This window comes from Tupaia chinensis, unplaced genomic scaffold (assembly GCF_000334495.1).
Source record: "Tupaia chinensis unplaced genomic scaffold, TupChi_1.0 Scaffold146525_1, whole genome shotgun sequence".
Lineage (NCBI taxonomy): Eukaryota > Metazoa > Chordata > Mammalia > Scandentia > Tupaiidae > Tupaia > Tupaia belangeri.
Genome location: NW_006206380.1, coordinates 1005386 through 1026758, shown reverse-complemented (window position 1 = coordinate 1026758; position 21373 = coordinate 1005386). Strand labels below are relative to the sequence as shown.

Sequence of the window (21373 nt, the reverse complement as noted above, 5' to 3'; positions counted from 1 at the left end):
AATTAGAAACCCAGGCGGTGCACCTCGGTAGCCATGAAGGGGTCTTCTGTGGCCTGGGCCCTTGCCTTTCCTGGGTTGGGAGGGGAAGAGGGGATTATTAACAAGATAAAGGGAAAGGAGGGGCTGAGAACCCAGAAACTGTTTAACTTTAAAAATTTTTTTAAAGGAAAAATTATATGAGACCAGCAGTTAGCGTAATGGCTATGTCGCTGGACTCCCACGTAGTCGACCGAGGTTCACGTCCCAGACCCGGTGGCTTAAACTCATGCTGGGTGCAAGTGCGTGTGTGCCCAAGATCCCGAGAGGAGAATGGAGGAGAAGGAATTGCGGTGTGGCCATCCCCCCGGGGGGTGATTTATCGCTTTCTGTCTCTCTGTCTCTCTCTGTCTGTCTGGCGAGCATACACGCCTTATAGCAAAAACCTCTCCAAAAAATAAAAAAATTAAAAAAATAAAAAGAACTAAAAAGAAAAGGAATACTTACAGAAAAAAATGAGAAGACAGACAGAGGTAGACAGAGACAAATACAGATACAGAGACAAGAGGCTGCAAAGTCTTCTTCCTACCACATGAGTTTGAGGGCTGGAGGCTGAATTATCAGTGGAAAATCATTTCTCCTAGTCTCCTGAAATCACTAGTTCTCTATAGCCACGAAGGGGTCTTCTGTGACCTGTGCCCTTGCCTTTCCATGCAAGTTTGAGGGCTGGAGGCTGAATTATCAGTGGAAAATCATTTCTCCTAGTCTCCTGAAATCACTAGTTCTCAGTAGTAGGCATGAAGGAGTCTTCTGTAGCCTGTGCCCTTGCCTTTCTACATGAGTTTGAGGGCTGGAGCCTGAATTATCAGTGGAAAATCTTCATTTTTCCTAGTCTCCTGAAACCAGCTCCCTTCTTCTTTTCTTATGGGATGCTGGCATTTATTTTAGACATTCTGATATTATTCTATATGTGTCTAAGTCTCTTTTTTTAAATAAGGATTTTGATTGGTTTTGTTTTTGCCATAGGGTGCTTGTGCTTGCCAGAGAGAGACAAAGTGAGAAATCACTCCCCAGGGGGATGGCTGTGACTCAACCTTCTTCAACAATTTCCTACTGAGATTTTGAGCATGCATGCACACACCCCAGTGTGATGTTCAAGGCTCCAGGTCCAGGACTCAAACTGTGGTTGGCCATGTGGGAGTCCAGTGCCTTAACCTCTGTGCCACCTGCTGGACCTGGCTTTGTTGCTTTTAATCATTTTCATTCTCATCTTCATATTGGATAATTAATATTGATCGGTCTTTGAGTTTACTACTTCACTGCTATCTCAATGCTTTTATTGAGCCTAGCCAATATCTTTTAAATGTATGTAATATGATTTTTAGTTCTAGAATTATTTTCAGTTTTGCTATAGTTTTTGTTTCTCCACTAAAATTGTTTTATCCCAAAAAAATCAGTTAATAAATAGCTGATTTAAAATACCTGTCAGATACTTTAATGTAGTCATTCCAGAACTGATACCTGTTGATTTTTGTTTCAACAGGCAATCTGCCTGTTTAGGTTCAGACTCTTTAGCTCTGGCCTACCCTCTCTGGATAATTGTTTTAATGTTAATTCAGTTTTCAGATTGTCAGCACTCTGCATATGCTACTCAGTGTGTTTGCTAATTCTATGGTTAGTCTGAGACTTGAACAATGTAGTTCAGTTCTCAAACCTTTGTTATGGTTTTTTGGTTCTGTTTTGCATAAAATTTGTTGCTGAGACCAGGACTTGTGTTGGTTCATATATAGAATTAGGAAATCTCCTCTCATTTTATCTTCTCCATGATTTCTTCCATTTTCTCCATATACCAGGTGCCCTTTATCCTCTTTCTTTGGCCAGAAATATTAGTTTCTCTCAGAATGTTAGAATTTTATGCTGTCACATAGCCTTTGCACTATTGGTGCTGTTTCTGGGGTAAAGTTAAGAAAAGAGTGAAAAAAAATTGTACACTTTTTTTTTAATCATAGGGGCCTCTTTTCCTGCTTCCTGTAGCAAGGGAGAGAGGTATTCTCTTGATGGGGGCTTACCTTGGAGTAGGACTGGGAGTCACAAAAAAGAGTAACAGAAAAAGAAAACTTAGGTTTTCCTTATGGTTGCTGGATCAAAAGAATATCTATTCTTGATTCAGGAAAGTGAGATTTCTCCTAGAATTTTTGTTCATGCCTACTGTAGAGGTCCATGACTCAGTTTTTCCTCAAGTAAATTCAGGATATAAAAGTAGAGAATAAACACAGGAAATGCATCAGAATTATTTTTCAAATTTGAATGCACTCCCTAATCCACTGGCTACTGTTTAGTTTTCAGAGTCCTCAGGTAAGTTGCAATTTTGTATTCTGCCTAGAGCTTTTAGTCGTAAAAAGGGAGGATTATTACAGGTTTAGGAGGGTTATTCCATTTTGACTATCACCAAAAGCTCTTTACAGTTTACTTTCATTTTTATTTTTCTGTGGGCTCTTAGAAATGGGCAATGGTAAAAATCCGTATTTTGCTAGTGTACCTTGCTGTTGCTTAATTTTCAAACATTTTATTTCAGTGGTCATAGACTATCTGTAAAGGGACAAGTAGTAAACATTTTAGGCTTTGCAAACATAGAGTCTTTAACATAACTACTCAACTATGCTGTTGTGGTGCAGAAGCAGCCATAGGTAATACAGAAACAAATGACTATGGCTGTGCTCCAATAAAATTTTATGTGGAGACAGGCAGCAGATCAGATTTGGTTCGGGGATCATAATTTATAAACCTTTTATCTAAGTCCTCTTCATTCATTCATTCATTTTAGGTTTTTGTCATAGGGTGAATGTGCTCACTAGAGAGAGAGAGGGAGAGGGAGAGAGAGAGAGAGGAGAGAGGAGAGAAATTACCTCCCCATGGGGATGGCCACACCACAGTCCCTTCTTCATTGTCCTCTTGGAAATTCATGCATACACATACACATGCTGTATGTGATTTTTCAGGTCACCAGGTCCAGGATTCATACTGTGTTTGGCCATGTGAGAATTCAGCACCGTAACCTACATGCCACCTGCTCGTCGCTGAGTAGTAGTATTATTTTGGATAATAATTTTATTCCCATGACCACTTTCATCTTTCTCCTATAGTTTATTCTCTGTTCTATATAGTATCTCAAGATGTTTAATTGAACTGAATGAAAGAAGAGGAATTCACAACAGTACAGTTATAAAAGTCTTCCCATCCTAATTTGCTTTGAATATATGACCAGGGTAGATTTCTTCTGTGGCATTTTTCTTCCAGTCATAAATATTTGGTTGTGGAAAATTTAAGGAAATTACCTAGCTCATACATACATTTAGTATATGGTCATCTGTTCATTGCAAAGCTCTGAACAACATGAAGCATAATGCTCTGAAAATCAAGGATCCTTAAGGACAATCTGGACAGCATATTAATAAATTTGTTATAGGGTACATGTACTCACCAGAGACAGAGAGGGAAAGTGAGAAAGCAAGCTACTAGGTCCGAGACTGAAACCACAGTTGGCCATGTAGGAGTCTAGCACCTTAACTCCTGCACTACCTGCTGGCCCTTGAACTTCAATTTTTAAACACTGTTTTTCAGGTAAATGGTCTTAAAATGGTTGATGAGCCAATGGAAGAAGAAGCAGATTCTTGCCATGTAAGTACTCAAGTTAATTTATTAAGCCACATTTTTAGCTTATAAGGAAAGAGAATAATGGGAAAGGAGAAAAGCAACCATTGATTTAAAAAAAAAAAAACTTGGGTAAGTTGATAATAAACAAATGTGATTTTTTTTAAGAGAGTTTTTTTGTGTGTGTGTATGTAGGGTGCATGCACTTGCTGGGGAGATGGAGAGCAACAAAAAGTGAGAACTCACTCGCCAGGGTGGATGGCCATGCCACAGTCCCTTCTCCTCAATTCTCTTCTCGAGATTTTGGGCACATAGACATGTACTTGGCATGAGTTTTAAGTCACCCGGTCCAGGACTCAAACTGCAGTTTACATAGGAATCCAGCAATGTCACCATTATGCCATCTGGTGGTCCCAACAAATGCAATTATTAATACATAATCTATAATTTGAAATACAGGACAGATTTTTTCATCAGAAATGTTTGTGCATGAAATTTTTTAATAAACAATTGAGATATGATTTATATCATAAATGTCATTTTCTTAAAGTTTTTTTACTGTAGGGCGCATTTGTTCACCGGAGAGAGAGAGGAAAAAAATGAGAAATTACCCCCCATCCCCATGGGCGATGGCCATGCCACAATCCCTTCTCCTCTTGTCTCCTCTTGGGATATTGGGCATGTATTCACATATACCAGCACGATTTTCAAGCTATAGGGTCCAGGACTTGAATTGCACTGTTGACCATGTGGGATCTGGCATCTAAACCTCCATACCACCTGCTAGCCTAAATATGACCCATTTTAAGTGTAAAGTGTAATGGATGAAATTTTCACTTGCTCGTATAAGAATAACAATTATTTATTTTTTAAAAGAATTTTTTATTTAATTTTATTTATTAAATCATTTACTTTAATTTGATGAGTGGGGGAAAGTGTACAAGTAAGCCACCAGGTCCGGGTCTATTTTTTTTTTTTAGAGAGGTTTTCGCTATAGGGCGCGTGCGCTCGCCAGACAGACAGACAGAGACACCGAGACAGAAAGCTAGAAATCACTCCCTAGGGGGGATGGTCATGCCACAATCCCTTCTCTTCCATTCTCCTCTCGGGATCTTGGGCACGCACGCACACGTGCCCGGCATGAGTTTTAAGCCACTGGGTCCGGGACGTGAACCGCGGTTGACTACGTGGGAGTCCAGCGACATAGCCATTACGCTAACTGCTGGTTCCCCCGGGTCTTGAACCATGGTCATCCATGTGGGAATGTCCAGTGCCTTAACTACCACTCCACTCCACCTGCTGGTCCCTAAATAACTGAATTATTTAAGCACAAGATCCTATGACTTAAACTAAATAAGAGTTTTTTCATCTTCAGGGTAGAAAGGAGACCTAACTTGAAAATAATGAGTACAAGTACAATGCAAAGTCATTTAAGATTCATCTGCTGGCTTTCAGAAAGGATTAGATCTAAATTATTTCAGGAATTTCTAGTTAGTTTTAAAGATGACTGTGTACTAGACTTTCATGTTATAAGATCTAGTTTTACAGAAGGGAGTTCTTAAGATTTCCTGGAGAATCTGACTAACATAGGCATCTCCATTTATGGTGCTATTTTTTTTAACTTAAATTTTTTTTTAACATTATTTATTTATTTTAAATTGACCGGAGAGAGACAGAGTGAATGAGTGAGTGAATGAGTGAGTGAGAAAGTTGCCAGTTCTGGGACTCAAACCGCGGTCAACCATGTGGGAGTCCAGCGCACTTAACCACCATGCCACCTGCTGATCCCCAATGTTGTTTTATGGTTGTCATTTTTATAGATATTTTCATAGAATTATAATTTTTTTTTAACTGGAAGAGTATCTCAGAGACAATATTTTGCAATACCTTCATTTTTCATATTAGTATACTGATACCTGGGAGGCTGTGATTTATAGTAGGCATGTGATAAAACCAGCAAGAAGCAGAACCAAGTCTTATGACACAATATGCCTTGTGTTAGGCATAGACCCAAAGAGGTAGTATATAAGGTCTCTGTCCTTTTCTTAGTTATAGATGAAATCAAGCTTGATGTATTTTTCTCTTTTGAAACTTGTTCATAAATGAACTTACTAATATCTCAGAAGCCAGCAGAAAGATTTAAATTCGGTTTGTCTAAGATCTTCCTTCAAAATGTTCTGTGTAACTGTATCTTTAGATAGTGATTACATAACAACATTCTCAATATGATTGACAGAATAAGAGGTAAAATTTTGTCATATCAGCTTTTACAACTTATTGAATATTAATATTTTAATTTTATTGTAATTACATATAAACTTTTATCAAAATTATCTTGAGATTTATCTACAAATCATATAGGTTAAGGAGCATAAAATATGATTCTAGTTTATAAAATATAAAGAGTATAAGACTACAAAAGGTAGTGGAAAAAAGTGCTTTTATTATATTTTGGCATTAATAAATAAGAAAACACCATGCCTCACACCATAGGAAGAAGGTAACTAGTTTGTGGTAAATATATACACAAGGAGGTACAGATTTTACTGGAAAGACAGTAAAAATATACAGTGTTGGTTGCTAATACGATTTACTTTATGCAGTCAACTTGATAGTGAAGTTTAAAGTTTTGGAGAATAAAGGACCTAGAATCACTTCTATAGATTTGATTTAGTGTGTGGCCTGAGTTATTGGGAGTTAAAGCCATGTAATTTTAGTGTGATGGTTAAGATACTCAATTTGATCAGTAAAACTATATGAGTGAAGGAAACATAACTATATAAATTTAAACTTTTTAAAAAGATTTCCTATACAGGATTTTTTTAATTGTAATTTCCTAATCCTAGGAGATGCTGGCAGCTGTGGGTTTTGTGTGTGTGTATGTGGTTGGTCCTTTTTGTTCTTTTCAAATAATATTGGATCGTAGAGACTGCTATGTGATCCACAGATTTTGTTTGTTTGTTTTTTTTTTTTTTTTTTTTTTTTTTTAGGTTTTTGCCATATGGTGCATACACTCATGAGAGAGAGAGAGAGAGAGAAAGAAAGAATGAGAATGAGATACCTGCCCCCACCCAGGAAGGGATGGCCACTCTGCAACCCTTCTCTATTCTCCTCTCAGGATTTGGACATACACACACATGTGCCTGGCTTAATTTTCAAGCCATCAGGTGCTGGTCTTGAGCCACAGTTGGCTGTGTGGGAGTCCATCACCTTAACCACCTGCTGGCCCCTCTATAGGTGATTCTTATGTGCAGTTAGAATATTGTAAACTACTGTCTCCTTAAATGGAAACTAGCCATAATCTGCTGATATGCTACATATACTAGTTATTTGCCTAGGAATATACATAATTGCTTTAAAAGGTAATTCCTAAGTGTTAAGTTAATGTCAGTGTCAGTAAAAAAAAAAAAAAAGTTAAGGTTATAGAATCATTATACTCTCATTTCTGTTGAGTACAAAATGATGTAAAAATACCAACCATGAATAATTTGGAAAACTGTTTATAATATTTACAATTTAAGGATAAAAATGCTTATTTTATTAAATTTAGAAATAAATATTGGTAACACAAAAATAATTATATTCAAATCTGATACAATTTAGTTGGCCAAAATGAATCTCCTGTTTACATATTTCCTTTATATATTAAAGAATGTTTTTTAAAATGTGGATGTATTTTTTTCTGTTCTTTAAAAGGTATTTAAAAATAATTTTGAGGGTTTTTCATTGGTTAATTTTTACCTTTAAAATCTCTTTTTATAAAATTGGGAGGGTTTCTTTAGCTTTCTGCTTCTGTAAGATCAACCAACTATTGCACTCAACATTAGATATACAGTTATAAACATGTTTATAACTGGATTGAGGAAGCTCACAATCCAGTGTGAAAGAAGGTTAAGTAGTAAGTTATTGGGATGCATGATAATAATATATGGTGGCTTTTCGACTAGAAAAGTGATCTTTCTCATCTAATAGCATTTTCATGTTGGGAGATTATTCAGGTACTTTTGCTAAAAATTGAAATATATATTGTATCTTTAAAGGATGAGCTTAAGTAGTTTTTTTCTTTCTTTTCTTTCTTATGTTTTTGTTTTTGCTATAGGGCATGTACACTTGCCAGAGAGAGAGAGAAAGTGAAAAGTCACCCCCCAGAGGGCATAGCAATGTCTCAGTCCCTCTCCTCCATTCTCCTCTTGGGATTTTGGGCACTCACGTACACATGCCGGATGTAATTTTCATGCTACTGGTGCTGGAACTTGAACTATAGTCAGCCATCTGTATGTCACATACAGATTTTAATAAAGAGAAGGGTCAGTGGACAAACTGTCATTTGAAAGACTTGCTTAGGTTTGGTGAAACTAAAGCCATTTTCTAGTTCTGAATACTTTAAATTTTTTTCTTTTTAAAAATTTTTTATTTTAATTTATATTCAATCATATATAACTTAGCACTGTACAACATTGCTTTTCCAGCATGAATATCATGCATATCAGTCAAGACAAAGACATTACTATATACATAATCATCAGCAAATAGCTTTTCATTTTTTTGGACTATTAAACATACTTTTTTTTCCCTTCTCCTGTTGCCCTTCCACCCTCTATTACTCACCCTTTATTACCTCTATCCTTACTGTCTTTAGTATCTACTCTTGCCCTCCCTGCTACTATACCTTTCAAACTTTCATTTTCAACTATAGAGTGCAGACAGTTGGTAAACATTGAGTGATGAAATAAAACTTTCAAATTCTGGCTTGCTTCGCTTAGCATTAAGTCTTACATATTCATCCACTTTGTATCAGATGTCAGGATCTCATTGTTTTTTCGATGAGTAGTATTCCATAGAACACATATGCAACATTTTTTCAATCCAGTCATCTATTTTTGGGTATTTGGGTTGTCCATGTCCTAGCAATTGTAAATAATGCTGCAATAAACAGGAATGTACAAGTGTTTTTCCTACTGAATTACTGGTTCATATGGTAGTTCTATTTGTAGGTTTCTGAGGAACCTCCATATCATTTTCCAAAGTGGTTAATCAGTCCCCTATCTGAGGTATGGTTTGGAAATATATTCTCCCACTCTGAGGGTTGTCTCCTCAATCTACTTACTGTTTCTTTTGCTGTGAAGAAGTTTTTCAGCCTAATATATTCCTGTTTGTCTATTTACTATTGCCTGTGCTTTTCAGGCTTTCTTTAAGAAGTCTTTGCCTACTCCAGTGTCTCCAAGAGTTCTTCCTGTGTTTTCCATCAGTATTTTTATGGTTTGAGGTTTTATGTTTAGATACTCATTTCATTTTTGTTAGTGGTGAGAGATAAGAATCCAATTTCATTCTTCTGTAGGTGCATATCCAGTTTTCCCAGCACCATTTGCTGAAAAGATGTTTCCTTTTCCTTCTGGATTGACTTCTGCCCTTTGTCAAGGAGTGGTTGCCTGTATTTCGGGGATCAATTCTGTTCCATTGGTCTACCTGTCTGTTTTTGTGCCAATACCATGCTGTTTTAAAAAGCATGGCTTCCTAATGAGTATTGATGTCAGAACATGAGATGCCTTCTACTTTATTCCCCATGCACAGTATTGCGTATTGCTTTGGTGACATGGTACCTTTCATGCTTCCAGAAAAATTTTATGATTTCTTTTTTATTTCTGTGAAAAAGTTCTCTGGTAGTTTGATTGGTTTTGTAGATTAATTTGCGTAGAATTGACATCTTGATTATATTAATTCTTTCAAGCCAGGAACATGGGATGTTTTTCCACTTCTTTGTATCATTTTAAATTTCTTTTTGTAGTGTTTCATAGTTATTCCTGTAGAGAACTTTGACATCTTTGGTAAAGTTTATTCCTAGATATCTCACTGGTTTTGTGGCTATTGTAAATGGAATTTCTTCCTTTAATTTTGTCTATTTTGTCCATTATTGGTGTATAAAAATGCTATGTATAAAAATGCATTTGTATGTTGATTTTGTATCCTGTCACTTTACTATATTCATTTATCACTTCCAGGAGGGTTTTTTTTTGTGGATTTTTCTGTATTTTTCTATGTATAGCATCATATCATATACAAATAGAGATAATTTCACTTTTTCTTTTCCTACTTGGATGCCTTTTATTTTGATTTTTGTTTTTTCTAATTACATTGGCTAGAACTTCTAATACTATATTAAACAAGAGTGGAGAAAGTGGACAACCTTGTCTTGTTGCAGTTTTTAGTGGAAAAGCTTTCAGCTTTTCTGCATTCAGTATGATGTTAGCTTGGGTTTTTCATAGATGGTGAAGAATGTTCTGTTTATGCTGATTTTGCTGAGAGTCTTAACCGAAAAGGGATGTTGTATTTTATCAAATGCTGTTTCTGCATTTTACATTGATTTATATGATCATATGATTTTTAATCTTTCCTTTTGTTAATGTCATATATTACATTTATTGTTTTGCATATGTTGAACCATCCTTGCATACCTGGAATAAAGATTACTTGATCATTGTATATAATCTTTTTAATGTGCTATTGAATACGATTTGCTAGTATCTTGTTGAAAATTTTTGCATCATATTCATCAGGGATATGGGCCTGAAAGGTTTTTTTTTTCTCATGTCCTTGTCTTGTCTTGGAATTAAGATGATGGAGGCTTCAGAGGATAAATTTGGGAGTGTTCCTCCCTTTTGAATTTTTAGAAATAGTTTAAGGAGATTTGGGGTTAGTTCTTCTTTAAAAGTTTGGTAGAATTCAGAAGTAAAGCCATTGGAACTTGGACTCTTCCTTGTTGGGAGACTATCTCACTGATTCAATCTCATTGCTTGTTATTGATCTATTCAGACATTCTATTTCTTCCTGTTTCAATCTTGGTAAGTTATACGTGTCCAGAGATTTGTTCATCTTATCTAGGGTTTTTGTTGTTGTTGTTGGCATATAGTCACTTATAGTATTCTCTGATGATATTTTGTATTTTTGTTACGTTCATTGTAATAATTACCATTTCCTTGCTGTTTTATCTGGTTTCCTTATCTCTTCTTCTTGATTAATCTAGCTAATGGTGTGTCCATTTTGTTTATCTTCTCAAAGAGCAAGCTTTTGCTTTCATTTATTTTGTATATAATTATTTTATTTTCTATTTCATTTGTTTTTGCTCAAATCTTTATTTTTTTCTCCTGGAATTTTTTTTTAATTGTTTCTCTAGTTCTCTGAGTTGTGTTGTTAGGTTGTTTATTTGCTACCTTTCTGCTTTTTTCTTGTGAACACTAATTGCTAAGAACTTCCCTCTCATGACTGCCTGTGCTATCTCATAGGTTATAAGCAGTTGTTTGTTCATTACCATTGTTTTTTTTTATGAACCTTTTGATTTCAGTCTTAGTTTCTTCTATAATTGTAAAGTTATTTAGAAGTAGGATGTTTAGTTTCCATGTATTTGTGAATTTTCAAGTTGATTGCATGATGATCAGATCTTTGATTCCATCATGATCAGAAAAAAACAATGCTAGATTTTGTTTCTATAACTTTGAATTTGTAAAGGCTTGTTTTTTGCCCTCATGTGGTCAGTCTTCAAAAATATTCCATGTGAGGGTGACAAAAATGTATATTTTGTGGTAGTTGGCGGAAATACTTTGTAGATGTGTGTCAAGTCCATTTCACGTGTGGTATCATTTAGATCTTGTATCTCTTTGTTTATTGTTTGTCTTGATATTTCCAGAGGAGTCCGTTGGGTGTTGAGATCCCCTACAATTATTGTGTTGTAGTTTCTCTCTCTTTTTTGATATCTAACATTATGTCTTTGATGTATTTAGGTGCTCCAGTGGTGAGTGCATAGATATTTACAAGTGTTATATCTTCTTGGTGAACAAGTCCTTTTAGTACTTTATGATGTCCTTCTTTATTTCTTCCAACATCTTTCATCTTAAAATCTTTTTTTTTATGATACCAGTATTGGTACTCCAGCTTTTTTTTTGGTTTCCATTTGCATGGAGTATCTTCTTCCAGCCCTTCACTTTCAGTCTATGCATGTTCTTATCAGTGAGGTGTATTTCTTGTAAGCTGCATATAGAAGGCTTATGTTTTTGTATCCATTCAACCAGTCTTTGTCTTTTAATGGGAGAGTTGACTCCATTAACATTCAATGTTATTATTAATATCTGCAGATTTATCCTTTTCATTTTGTTAATCATTTTCTTAGTTGTTTTTTGTTCTTCTATTTCTGTTTGCCTCTCTTTAGTTATCTGCATAAAACACTCCCCTCACTACTTCCTGTAGACCTGATCTAGTATTGGTGAATTCTTTACATTTTTGCTTAGCTCAGAATACTTTTGTGCTATCCATTTTAAGGATAATCTTGCTGGATATATTATTCTTGGTTGAAATTGTTTTCCATTTAATGTTTTGAATGCATCCTCCCAGTTTTTCTTTGTCTTCATTGTTTCAGTTGAGAGGTCTGACATTAGCTTAATGGGATAACATTTATAAGTAACTTGTTTTTCCCTTGTCATTTTTAGAATATTGCCTTTAATTTTTACTAATCTGGCTATGATGTGCCAGAGGGAGTATCTTTTTTGTGTTGATTCTATTTGGGGTCTTTTTTATTTCTTGGGTCTGAATTGCTCCATGTTTTTCAGATGGTATTTCATGATGTAGGTTTTCCATTATTTTAGCAGATTCTTTATCTTTTAGAATACTCATTATAGGGCTATTTGAGTGTTTCATTGTGTCTAGAGTTTCTTATATGTTCTCATGTTTTTTTGCTTGATTGTCCTTTCTTTTTGGTGATTTCATCTATGTTGGAGACTTTGTCTTTGAGATCAGAAATTCTTCTGTATGGTTCAATCTACTGTTAATGCTTTCTAGGGAGATTTTAATCTCTTGTATTCTTCATTTTCAGACGTTTTGTTGAAATATTTTTTAAGGTATTTATTTACGGAATTTCTCTTTCATATCCTGACATGATTTTATCATTTCCTGAAACTGATGGTCTATTTTCTCTTGCATATTGCTAAGATTTTTCACTGTGAATATTTGGAATTCTTTTTCTGACATTGCTGTGTATTTCTGTGTGCTATTCACTGTTGGTGAGAGGCTACTACGCTCACCTCGGGGAGAGTTACCACCTTGTTTTCTCATGTTTATTTGAGATCTGTGCTAGTTCTAGTCATCTGATGCAGTATTCACTTTTTTTGTTTGTTTGTTTATTGGAGTATATTTTGTAATATTGATAGAGGAAATTTCACCCTTAGTTCTCAGGTGTGTTCCTATTGGAGGGCTCTCTTGCTGAGGTCAGAGCAGTTATGGGTAACTTTAGGTGCTTGGCTCCTCTACCAAACTTGTAACTCTTCATGAGGTGGGAGCAAACTAAGAAGATAGAAGTTAGTGAAGAGGACCAGGCTGCAGTACTAAAAGGTCCAAAGATGCTCCCAGGCCCCGAGCATTGATGCACCCAAAGAATCTATCCCAGACCAGGCTCCACTCTGAATAATTTTTAAAAATTGATTTCTGGGGGCCAGCAGGTGGTGTAGTTTTTAAGGTACTGGACTCTCATGTGGTCAGTTGTGGTTCAAGGCCCAGACCTGGTGACTTGAAGCTCACACAGGGCATGTGTGCACGAGTGTGCAAAATCAGAGTGGAGGAGAAGGTATTGTGGTATGGTCATCCTCCTATGGGGTGATTTCTCTCTTTCTGGCAAGGGCACATGTCCTACAACAAATATCTCTTAAGAAAACAAAACAAATAAAAAACTGATGTCCAGAAAGATACTTGCACATCCATGTTTATTGTAGCATTATTCACAGTTGCTAAGACATGACTCAGCCTAAGTGCAGAAACTGATGACTGGGTTGGAAAACTATGGCACATAATGATATGGAGCTACCCCGAACTTGTGAGCACCCTTGAAGCAACCCAGGGCTGATAGCTGCCTGGGCTTTCTGTTCCTCCATGAGCTAGCTGCCCCTCCTCTGAGCAGTTGAGTGGCCAGAGGCCTTGGTCAGGTTTGATTCTCTGCTTCTCTGCCAGCTCTGTATTAGGGAAGACACTGTGCCCCTTTTCAGATAAGATACTCCAAGTGTGCTGAAACCACCCCTCCTCAATTCACCCTTAAAAGACTGTGTCTAACTCTTAGTCGGAGCTGGAGATTCAGAGTGTTAACTCCTCCATGCCTGCCAATGTAATAAACAGTTCTCCTATCTTTCTGGGTGCTGTTTTCTGTTCCTTGGTGTCTGGTTTTTTTTTTTTTTTTTTGTTTTTTTTTTTTTTTTTTTTAACATTTTGGTGCATTGGCTGGGAAGCAGAATCAGGCTGGCCCTTTGAGCCACCGATCCTAGGGCATTTCCCCTCTGGGATGGGCACTACAATGTGGAGGGATAGGAGCACTCTCATATCGATTGATGGGAACCCTCAGCTAGGGTTCCTGCCCCAAGGCCGAGTGTTCCTGGATCATTGGACTCTGGTTGGAGAGAAGGACCAATTCCTGGACCGTGATGCATCAACCCTGGTCAACTCTGGTAATGTGGTAACCCCCCTGGGGATCTGTAGAACCCTAGTCAGACCTTTTCAGATCGAATAGAAGAGGAAACATTATCACTCTTCTTTGGTCACAGGACCGGCAGTTAGGGTTCATCTGGCATATGACTTGTCTGGATAGGGAATGCATAACCTCCAAATGAGAGTGTGAATGTCCATGATGCCTGAATGTGTTTGTAGCTCCAAGCTTTGTCAATGGAGCATGATTGAGTCCGCACCCGAGGATCCATAGCAGCTTCTTTTTTATTTTTAATTTTTTTTGGAAGAGGTTTTTGCTATAGGGCCCGTGCGCTCGCCAGACAGACAGAGGGAAACAGAGAGAGAAAGCAAGAAATCACCTCCCAGGGGAAATGGCCATGCTGTAATCCCTTCTCCTCCATTCTCCTTTCAGGATTTTGGGCACACACGCACACGTGCCCAGCATGAGTTTAAGCCACTGGGTCTGGGACTCGAACCGCAGTTGACTATGTGGGAGTCCAGTGACATAGCCATTACGCTAACTGCTGCTCCCCCATTGCAGCTTCTTAACAGCTCAGTGGCAAAATTGATGCTGGGTGACACAGTCCCTCTGTGCGGGTTCAATTCAGTAGAAGATTTATATCTGGTTGTCTATTTCCAAGGGGCTGCAAAATCCCACGAGGGACATGGCCAGATAGACATTTGACTGGTTCTCTCTGGAAGAGCACCCACCCTTTGTCTGTTGTGGCACCATTCAAGGAGAAGAGAACTAGGGCTGGTAGGAAGATTTTCCCTGTAATGGCAGATAGGCAGAGTAGTGAATGTCAGGTTGCCAGTTCTGCCCTTGAAGGTTAGGACACAAGTTCCTTCCGAGTGTGCTGCAAAATGTCCCCCCCATCCTGACCCTCCTACAATGCCTTCTACCATGGAGAAAAACCTGCCCTCTCTGTCTGAGGGGAGAGAGATCAGGCATTACCTTTTACCTAGACAACCTTCCCTCTTTGATCAGCTCGTCAGACTTCTGTTCCCTCATTGTCCTCCATTCCACCTGCCACCCACCTCAGGAATACCTTGCTCCAGCATGGGGTATCCACTGTTTGAGTACTGAAAGGTTGGATCCTGGAGAGAGACCACCATGGTTTTTCTGAAAGTAGCTCTTGGCCGAGGCCTTCTCACAGTGCCCCCAAGAGACTGTACAACTCTTGAGCGTCTGGGCTAAGGCCCATTCCCAGAAGCCTTTGTCCCTTTGAAATCTCATCAACTACTTCCTTCAGCCAGTGACCTCCTGAGTTCTCTGGGAAATGCAGGCTTTTGATACCTGGAGAGATCAGAGATATTTGGACCACACCACTCAGAACCACCCTGAAAAAAATCTCAGTTCAAGTCATCCAAGTCCATTGGGCTGGATTGTATATTAGCTAATTTCCTAAAGGTCTTCTCTGGCAACTGTGGGGTCAAAATGAAATCAGAGAAGTTGAGAGTTCTTTGTGAGATTGAGTGGCCCTCTTTCAAAGTAGGATGGCTTCCAGAGGGAACCTTACACCTCCTTACTGTATGGGCTATGTACAGCATTGTTACTGGTACCCAAGACCACCTGATCAGTTTCCCTATGCTGACTCCTGGGTGAAGATAGCCGAGGTACATCCACCATGGGTGCATATTTGCATGAAGGGGAAGAACCAAAGCACTATTTTGGCTGCCTGTGTACTATCCCTGGTGTCAGACCCTGACCAAAATAAATCCATGGCTCCAATCCTGTAGGACCCTCCTGAAGAGGAGCTGTTAGTGGCTTCACCCCCATAAGTCTCAGCTGATGAGCTGGCAATTGAGACTCCACCATCATTTGTCCCTCTGGGACCTGAAGAACAGCCTGAGGAGCCAGCACCAGCTCAGGGAATGAAGGCCAATGCAAAGAAACCTACCACTATGGCAAAAAATCTCAGAAATAATTCAGAAGATGGATGAGCCACCAGGGCAATTTTATGAGAGGCTCTGTGAGGCATATCAGGTCTATACTCCATTTGACCCAGAGAGCTCAGAAAGCCAGCAAGTGATTCATACAACCTTTGTTGTCCAATCAGCCCATGCCATCCGTCGAAAACTCCAGAGGCAGGAAGACTTTGTTGGGATGAATGCCACCCAGCTTCTGAAGATTGCTAATCAAGTCTCCGTGAACTGAGATCAAGAGGAGAAAAAGGAAGCAGATAGACAGATGAAACAAAAGGCAGCCCTACTGGCCACTGCCATTAGACAAATGGATGCCCTACCAGGTCCGGGGGGGTCGGGGAAAAATTGGCCACCCCAGGCTCAGACCAACCCAATGTGCATACTACAAAGAGGATGGGCACTGGGAAGGTGAATGCCCCACATGAAAGGCAAACCAAGGGAGAATGACCAAGAATCCACCAGGAGCTCTCAAGATCTTCCACCCAGAACACCCAATGGACCTTCTGTCCATGATAGAATCAGAATAGGATCAACCAGGCTCCATGATCCTGAGCCTCTGGGAGCCCTTGGTTGATGTCAAAGTGGGGACCAACCAATGACATTCGTGATAGATACTGAAGCTGAACATCCCATTGTCACCCAGCCCTTGGCCCTCCCATCTGGCCAAAAAGCCACCATCAAGGAGGCCACTGAAAACACCAAATCTCAGACCTTTTTTTATAGGCAAGAAGCTGCCAGCTTGTGTGTGGGAGGGGGAGTGCATGGTTAACCACGAGTTCCTCTACCTGCCTGAGTGCCCAGTCCCATTGCTGGGAAGAGACCTACTGACTAAACTCAGAGCACACATCAGCCTAGACTCATTGGCTTGGCTACATGACTGTCAGTCCTGCCAAAATCCTGACTATAACAATGCCTCAAGAGGAAGAATGGTGACTGCTCTCCCCTGCGGAAGCACTTGCTATTGACTTAAAGAATTTTCCAGATCAGGAAACTAGAGCAGCACATACTCTGCTCCAATATGTTGATGACCTCCTGCTCACCAGAGTGACCCAAGAAAGTTTCTGGAAGGGAACTCAGGCACTACTCTAGTTTCTCTCTCAAGCTGGGAACAAGGTTTCATTGAAGAAGGCACGTATCTGATGTTCTCAGGTCCAGTTCCTATGATTCATTCCAACTAAAAGACACTGTACTCTTGGGCATGAACGCAAACAGATGATATGGGCTGCCTCAGCCCGCAACTAGAAGACAACTACATGAGTTCCTGGGACCAGCAGGATTCTGTAAGATTTGGATCCTGGACTTTGCTGAAAAGGCTAGTAGACTGTATGAGATACTCAGAGGCCCAGAAGAGGCCCCCTTCAAAAGTAGATCCCTCCAAGAGCAGGCTTTTCAGGATCTCAAGCCTTGGGAAAGCCCCAGCTTTTGGGCTTCCAGAAGTCAGCTGAGAATTCAGTCTGTTAATATATGAAAAAAGTCAGCACTAGGAGTTCTGACTGAGCCCATTGGACCTTGGGAGAGACCCATTGCCTACCTGTCTAAGAGACTTTACCCTTTGGCATCTGGATGGCTCCCTTGCCTATGAGTCCTTGTTGCTACTGTCAAATTAATTAGAGAGGCAGACAAATTAACTTCAGACTAAGTTATCAATGCCCAGGTCCCTCACTCGGTGACTACCAGGGGATATAAGTGGCTACCCAGCTGTAGGATGACCCACTACCAGGGCTTATTGATTGGAAATTTTTGGTTAGGCTCCAGACTCTTCATACTCTCATCCCTGGCAGCTTCCTTCCAGCTACGCTGGGGCATCCTGACCACAGTTGTGAAGAGGCCCTCGATGAGGTCTTTTCTGGACACCCTGATCTTGTAGACACACCGTTGAAGACTCCAGACCTCACCCTCTTTACCAATGGCAGCAACTACATGCATGATGGAACTCAATATGCTGGCTATGCACTTATCTCTCAGGATAGTGATTGAACCTGGGACATTGCCCCAAGGGTGATCAGCTCCATAGACTGAGCTCTGGGCATTAATTCGAGCCCTAAAATTGGTGGTTGGCAAGAGGGTAAACATGTACACAGACTTACGATATGCCTTTGCCACCCTACACGTCTATGGTGCATTATTTAGAGAGAGAGGACTCCTCTTGGCAGCATGAAAGACAATTAAAAATAAAGAAATCTGCCAATTATTAAAAGCAGTCTGGAAAGCAGAGGGAATTGCAATCATCCATTGCAAAGGATGCCAGAGGGAGTAGAATTTCATCACCCTGGGAAACTAGTTAGCACATCAGGCAGCCTAGGCTGCCACCAACTGAGCCCTGACTGCTGTAAATAAAGTGTTACAACTCACAAGTCTCCTAAATCCCCTCCCTATACCTCTGATGAACATAGATGGGCAAAATCAGAGGGAGAAATGGTCAAAATTCTGGAAGAAAATGAATGATGGAGACTGCTAGGCAAAAGAATATACATACCCCAGTCCTTGGGATATTCGTTGGTAAAGCAGTACCATGAGCTAACTCATTGGTGAAAGACTAACCTGGAAAACTTACAGGGCTGATAGTGTTTATTGAGTTGCCTACCATCATTGTATGCAACCATGAGCATGCGGTACGAGACCTGTTCCAGAAATAACCCTGCCCAGGGGCCAACTTGGTCAGCTGGAATACAAGCCACTGAGATAGCTCCCCTGGAGTTGTTAGAAACAAACTTCTCCATGCCAGGACTATAAGTACTTACTAGTTCTTGTCTGCACTTACTCAGATTGAGTGGAAGCCTTCCCTACGCAAACTGAAAAAGCCAGAAAAGCTACTTGAGCCCTTCTGAAGGAAGTTATATTTTGGTTTGAGCTCCCCTTTATGATCAGGTCAGACAATGGCCCTGTTTTTGTGGCAGAAGTCACACAGGGAATAACAAAGGCCTTTAGGCATAAAATGGAAACTTCACATTGCTTACTGGCCTCAGAGTTATGGGAGTGGAGCGAATGAATCACACCCTTAAGTCCACTTTAGCAAAGCCTTGTCAGGACACTGGGCACCCTGGGTGGATGTCCTACCACTGGCCCTGTTCTGAATTCGATGAACTCCACGAAAGAAGGGATATACCCCTTATGAGATTCTATTTGGCCAGCCACCCCTTCAGTCACCCAGGCCTGAACAGCTGACATCTGTCAGCTGGGTGAGGCACTTCTGACTCAGGATCTGGTGGCCTTGGGGAAAAGTTTGGAGGAAATAACCCATGTAACCTTAGAAAGAACCCCCTTCCCTTGGCAACAGCAGTTGACGTAATAGCTATGTCACTGGACTCCCATGTAGTCGACTGTGGTTCGAGTCCTGGACCTGGTGGCTTAAACTCATGCTTGACGTATGTATGTACATGCACAAAATCCTGAGAGGAGAATGGAGGAGAAGGGATTGCAGCGTAGCCATCCCCCCAGGGGGTGATTTCTTGTTTTCTGTCTCTCTGTCTCTCTCTGTCTTTCTGACAAGCGCACGTGCCCTATAGCAAAAAAACAAGAAAGAAAGAAAGAAAGAACCCCTTTCCCTCTCAGAAACTGGATATACAAGCATGAGCCCAGGGACATAATGTGGGTTAAAAATTGAAAAAAATCACTACTGCCCACCTGGTTGGGGGCATATATTGTAATGTTTCTTACCCCCACTGCAGCTAAGGTTGCAGGACTGTCCCCATGGATCCATCAGTCACGAATGAAGTGAGCTGCAGCATGAGTGGAACCTGGGACCTGGATGGTGCTAAGCCACCCTGAGCAGCTGAATAAGGTGACCTTCAAGAAGACCAAGACCTGTCATCAGGACTACAGCCCTGCTGTAGTCACTCCTGGGCTGACTGTTCTATGCATGGTGGAAGCTTGAAGAGTCTACAACCCTGTTTTGGTCACTCTCAATGCTAACCAATCTACAACCAGCAGAAGCTTGAGGACAGCGATGGATGACACCCCTACAATACCCTTACAACCTTCTGCCTTGAAACCATGAAATAGCAACTGCTTGTCACTGCCCCATTACAGCTATGTTTACTGCCCTCCTGTTAATTGACCTTCCTTGAGTATGGTTGAGGAGGCTCAAGAGGGGGGAATGATATGGAGCACCCTGGAATTTGTGAGGAACTTTGAAGCAACCCAGAGCTGATAGCAGCCTGAGTTTCTGTTCCTCCATGAGCTAGATGCCCTTCCCCTTAACTGTTGAGCAGCTGGAGGTCTTGAGCAGGTTGAATTCCCTGCTTCTCTGCCAGCTCTGTATTAGGGCAGACACTGAGACTCTTCTCTGATAAGACACTCCAAGCATGCTGAAACTGCCCCTCCCCAATTCACCCATAAAAGTTGGTGTCTAGCCCTCAGTTGTGGCGGAGATTCAGAATGTTAACTTCTCTGTGCCTGCCAGTGTAATAAACAGTTCTATCTCTCTGGATGCTGTATTCCATTCCTTGGCATCTGGTTTTCTGCAACAATATATACTATGTATGTAACTTAGCCATAAGAAATAGTCCCTATCATTTTATTCCAAGCGAATGAATATAGAGTATTTAATATTAAGCAAAGTGAGTCAGACTTAGACCTGGAGACTTGAAAAACATCTTGGGCACCTGTGTGTATATGCCCCAAATCCCAGCAGGATGGAGAAATGGAGGAAAAGGAATTATGCGACCATGTCTCCCATTGGGAGTACTTTTTCTTTGCCTCTCCTTCTCCAGTGAATACATGCATCCTCTGACAAATTCTTTTTTTAAAAAAATTTCATCTGTGTTTATTTTTACATTTTTTTCACAAACATTTGATTTATGTATCAAAAAATTTTTGCTCAGACTCCATAGTTCTTGACACTTAATAACTTGAAAATTTCAAAATACTGAATTTTAAAAATAATGTTCAAAATATTTCTTATAATTTTATATAATTTTGTTTGTGACTATAACAATGGAAACAGTGTGGTTTTAAATATTTTTGAGAAAATATTTACATGTCAACTACTCAAATTGTTTAAAAGCAAATGCCCAGCACACTAGTCACACATAAACCCTTTCAATTCAGCCCTGCCTACCAAATATTCTGTGATATACCATCTTCTAGCAAAGATCAGTCTCTTTTTCTTCCTTCAAAGTCTTTCTCAAGATAATCCTCTGGTGTAGCTGCCCTTTTGCAATCTCTACTGATTACAATGCTAGGCTGGAAAAGTCCAGGTTATTTTATGTTATAAATTCTTTCATATGTCTTCTCTAATCCTCTCTGCCAGGCAGCACTATTTACGGTTCCAGGCCATCTTTCTAAGAGCTTCAGTTGGCTTACTTAAGATCCACCTTAGTTCTACAGCTTTCTTTTTTTTTATTTA

At 39.7% G+C, this 21373-nt stretch overlaps 1 protein-coding gene across 1 annotated transcript in view; it reads left to right on the top strand.

Annotated features, from left to right (window-relative positions):
- Positions 1-21373, top strand: part of RPS6KA6 (ribosomal protein S6 kinase A6) — a 174127-nt gene that overhangs the window by 55439 nt on the left and 97315 nt on the right. The window contains exon 2 of the mRNA XM_027768464.1: positions 3598-3654. Coding sequence (XP_027624265.1) covers positions 3613-3654 — 42 coding nt within the window. The 5' untranslated portion in view covers positions 3598-3612. The remainder of the gene's footprint in view (positions 1-3597; positions 3655-21373) is intronic.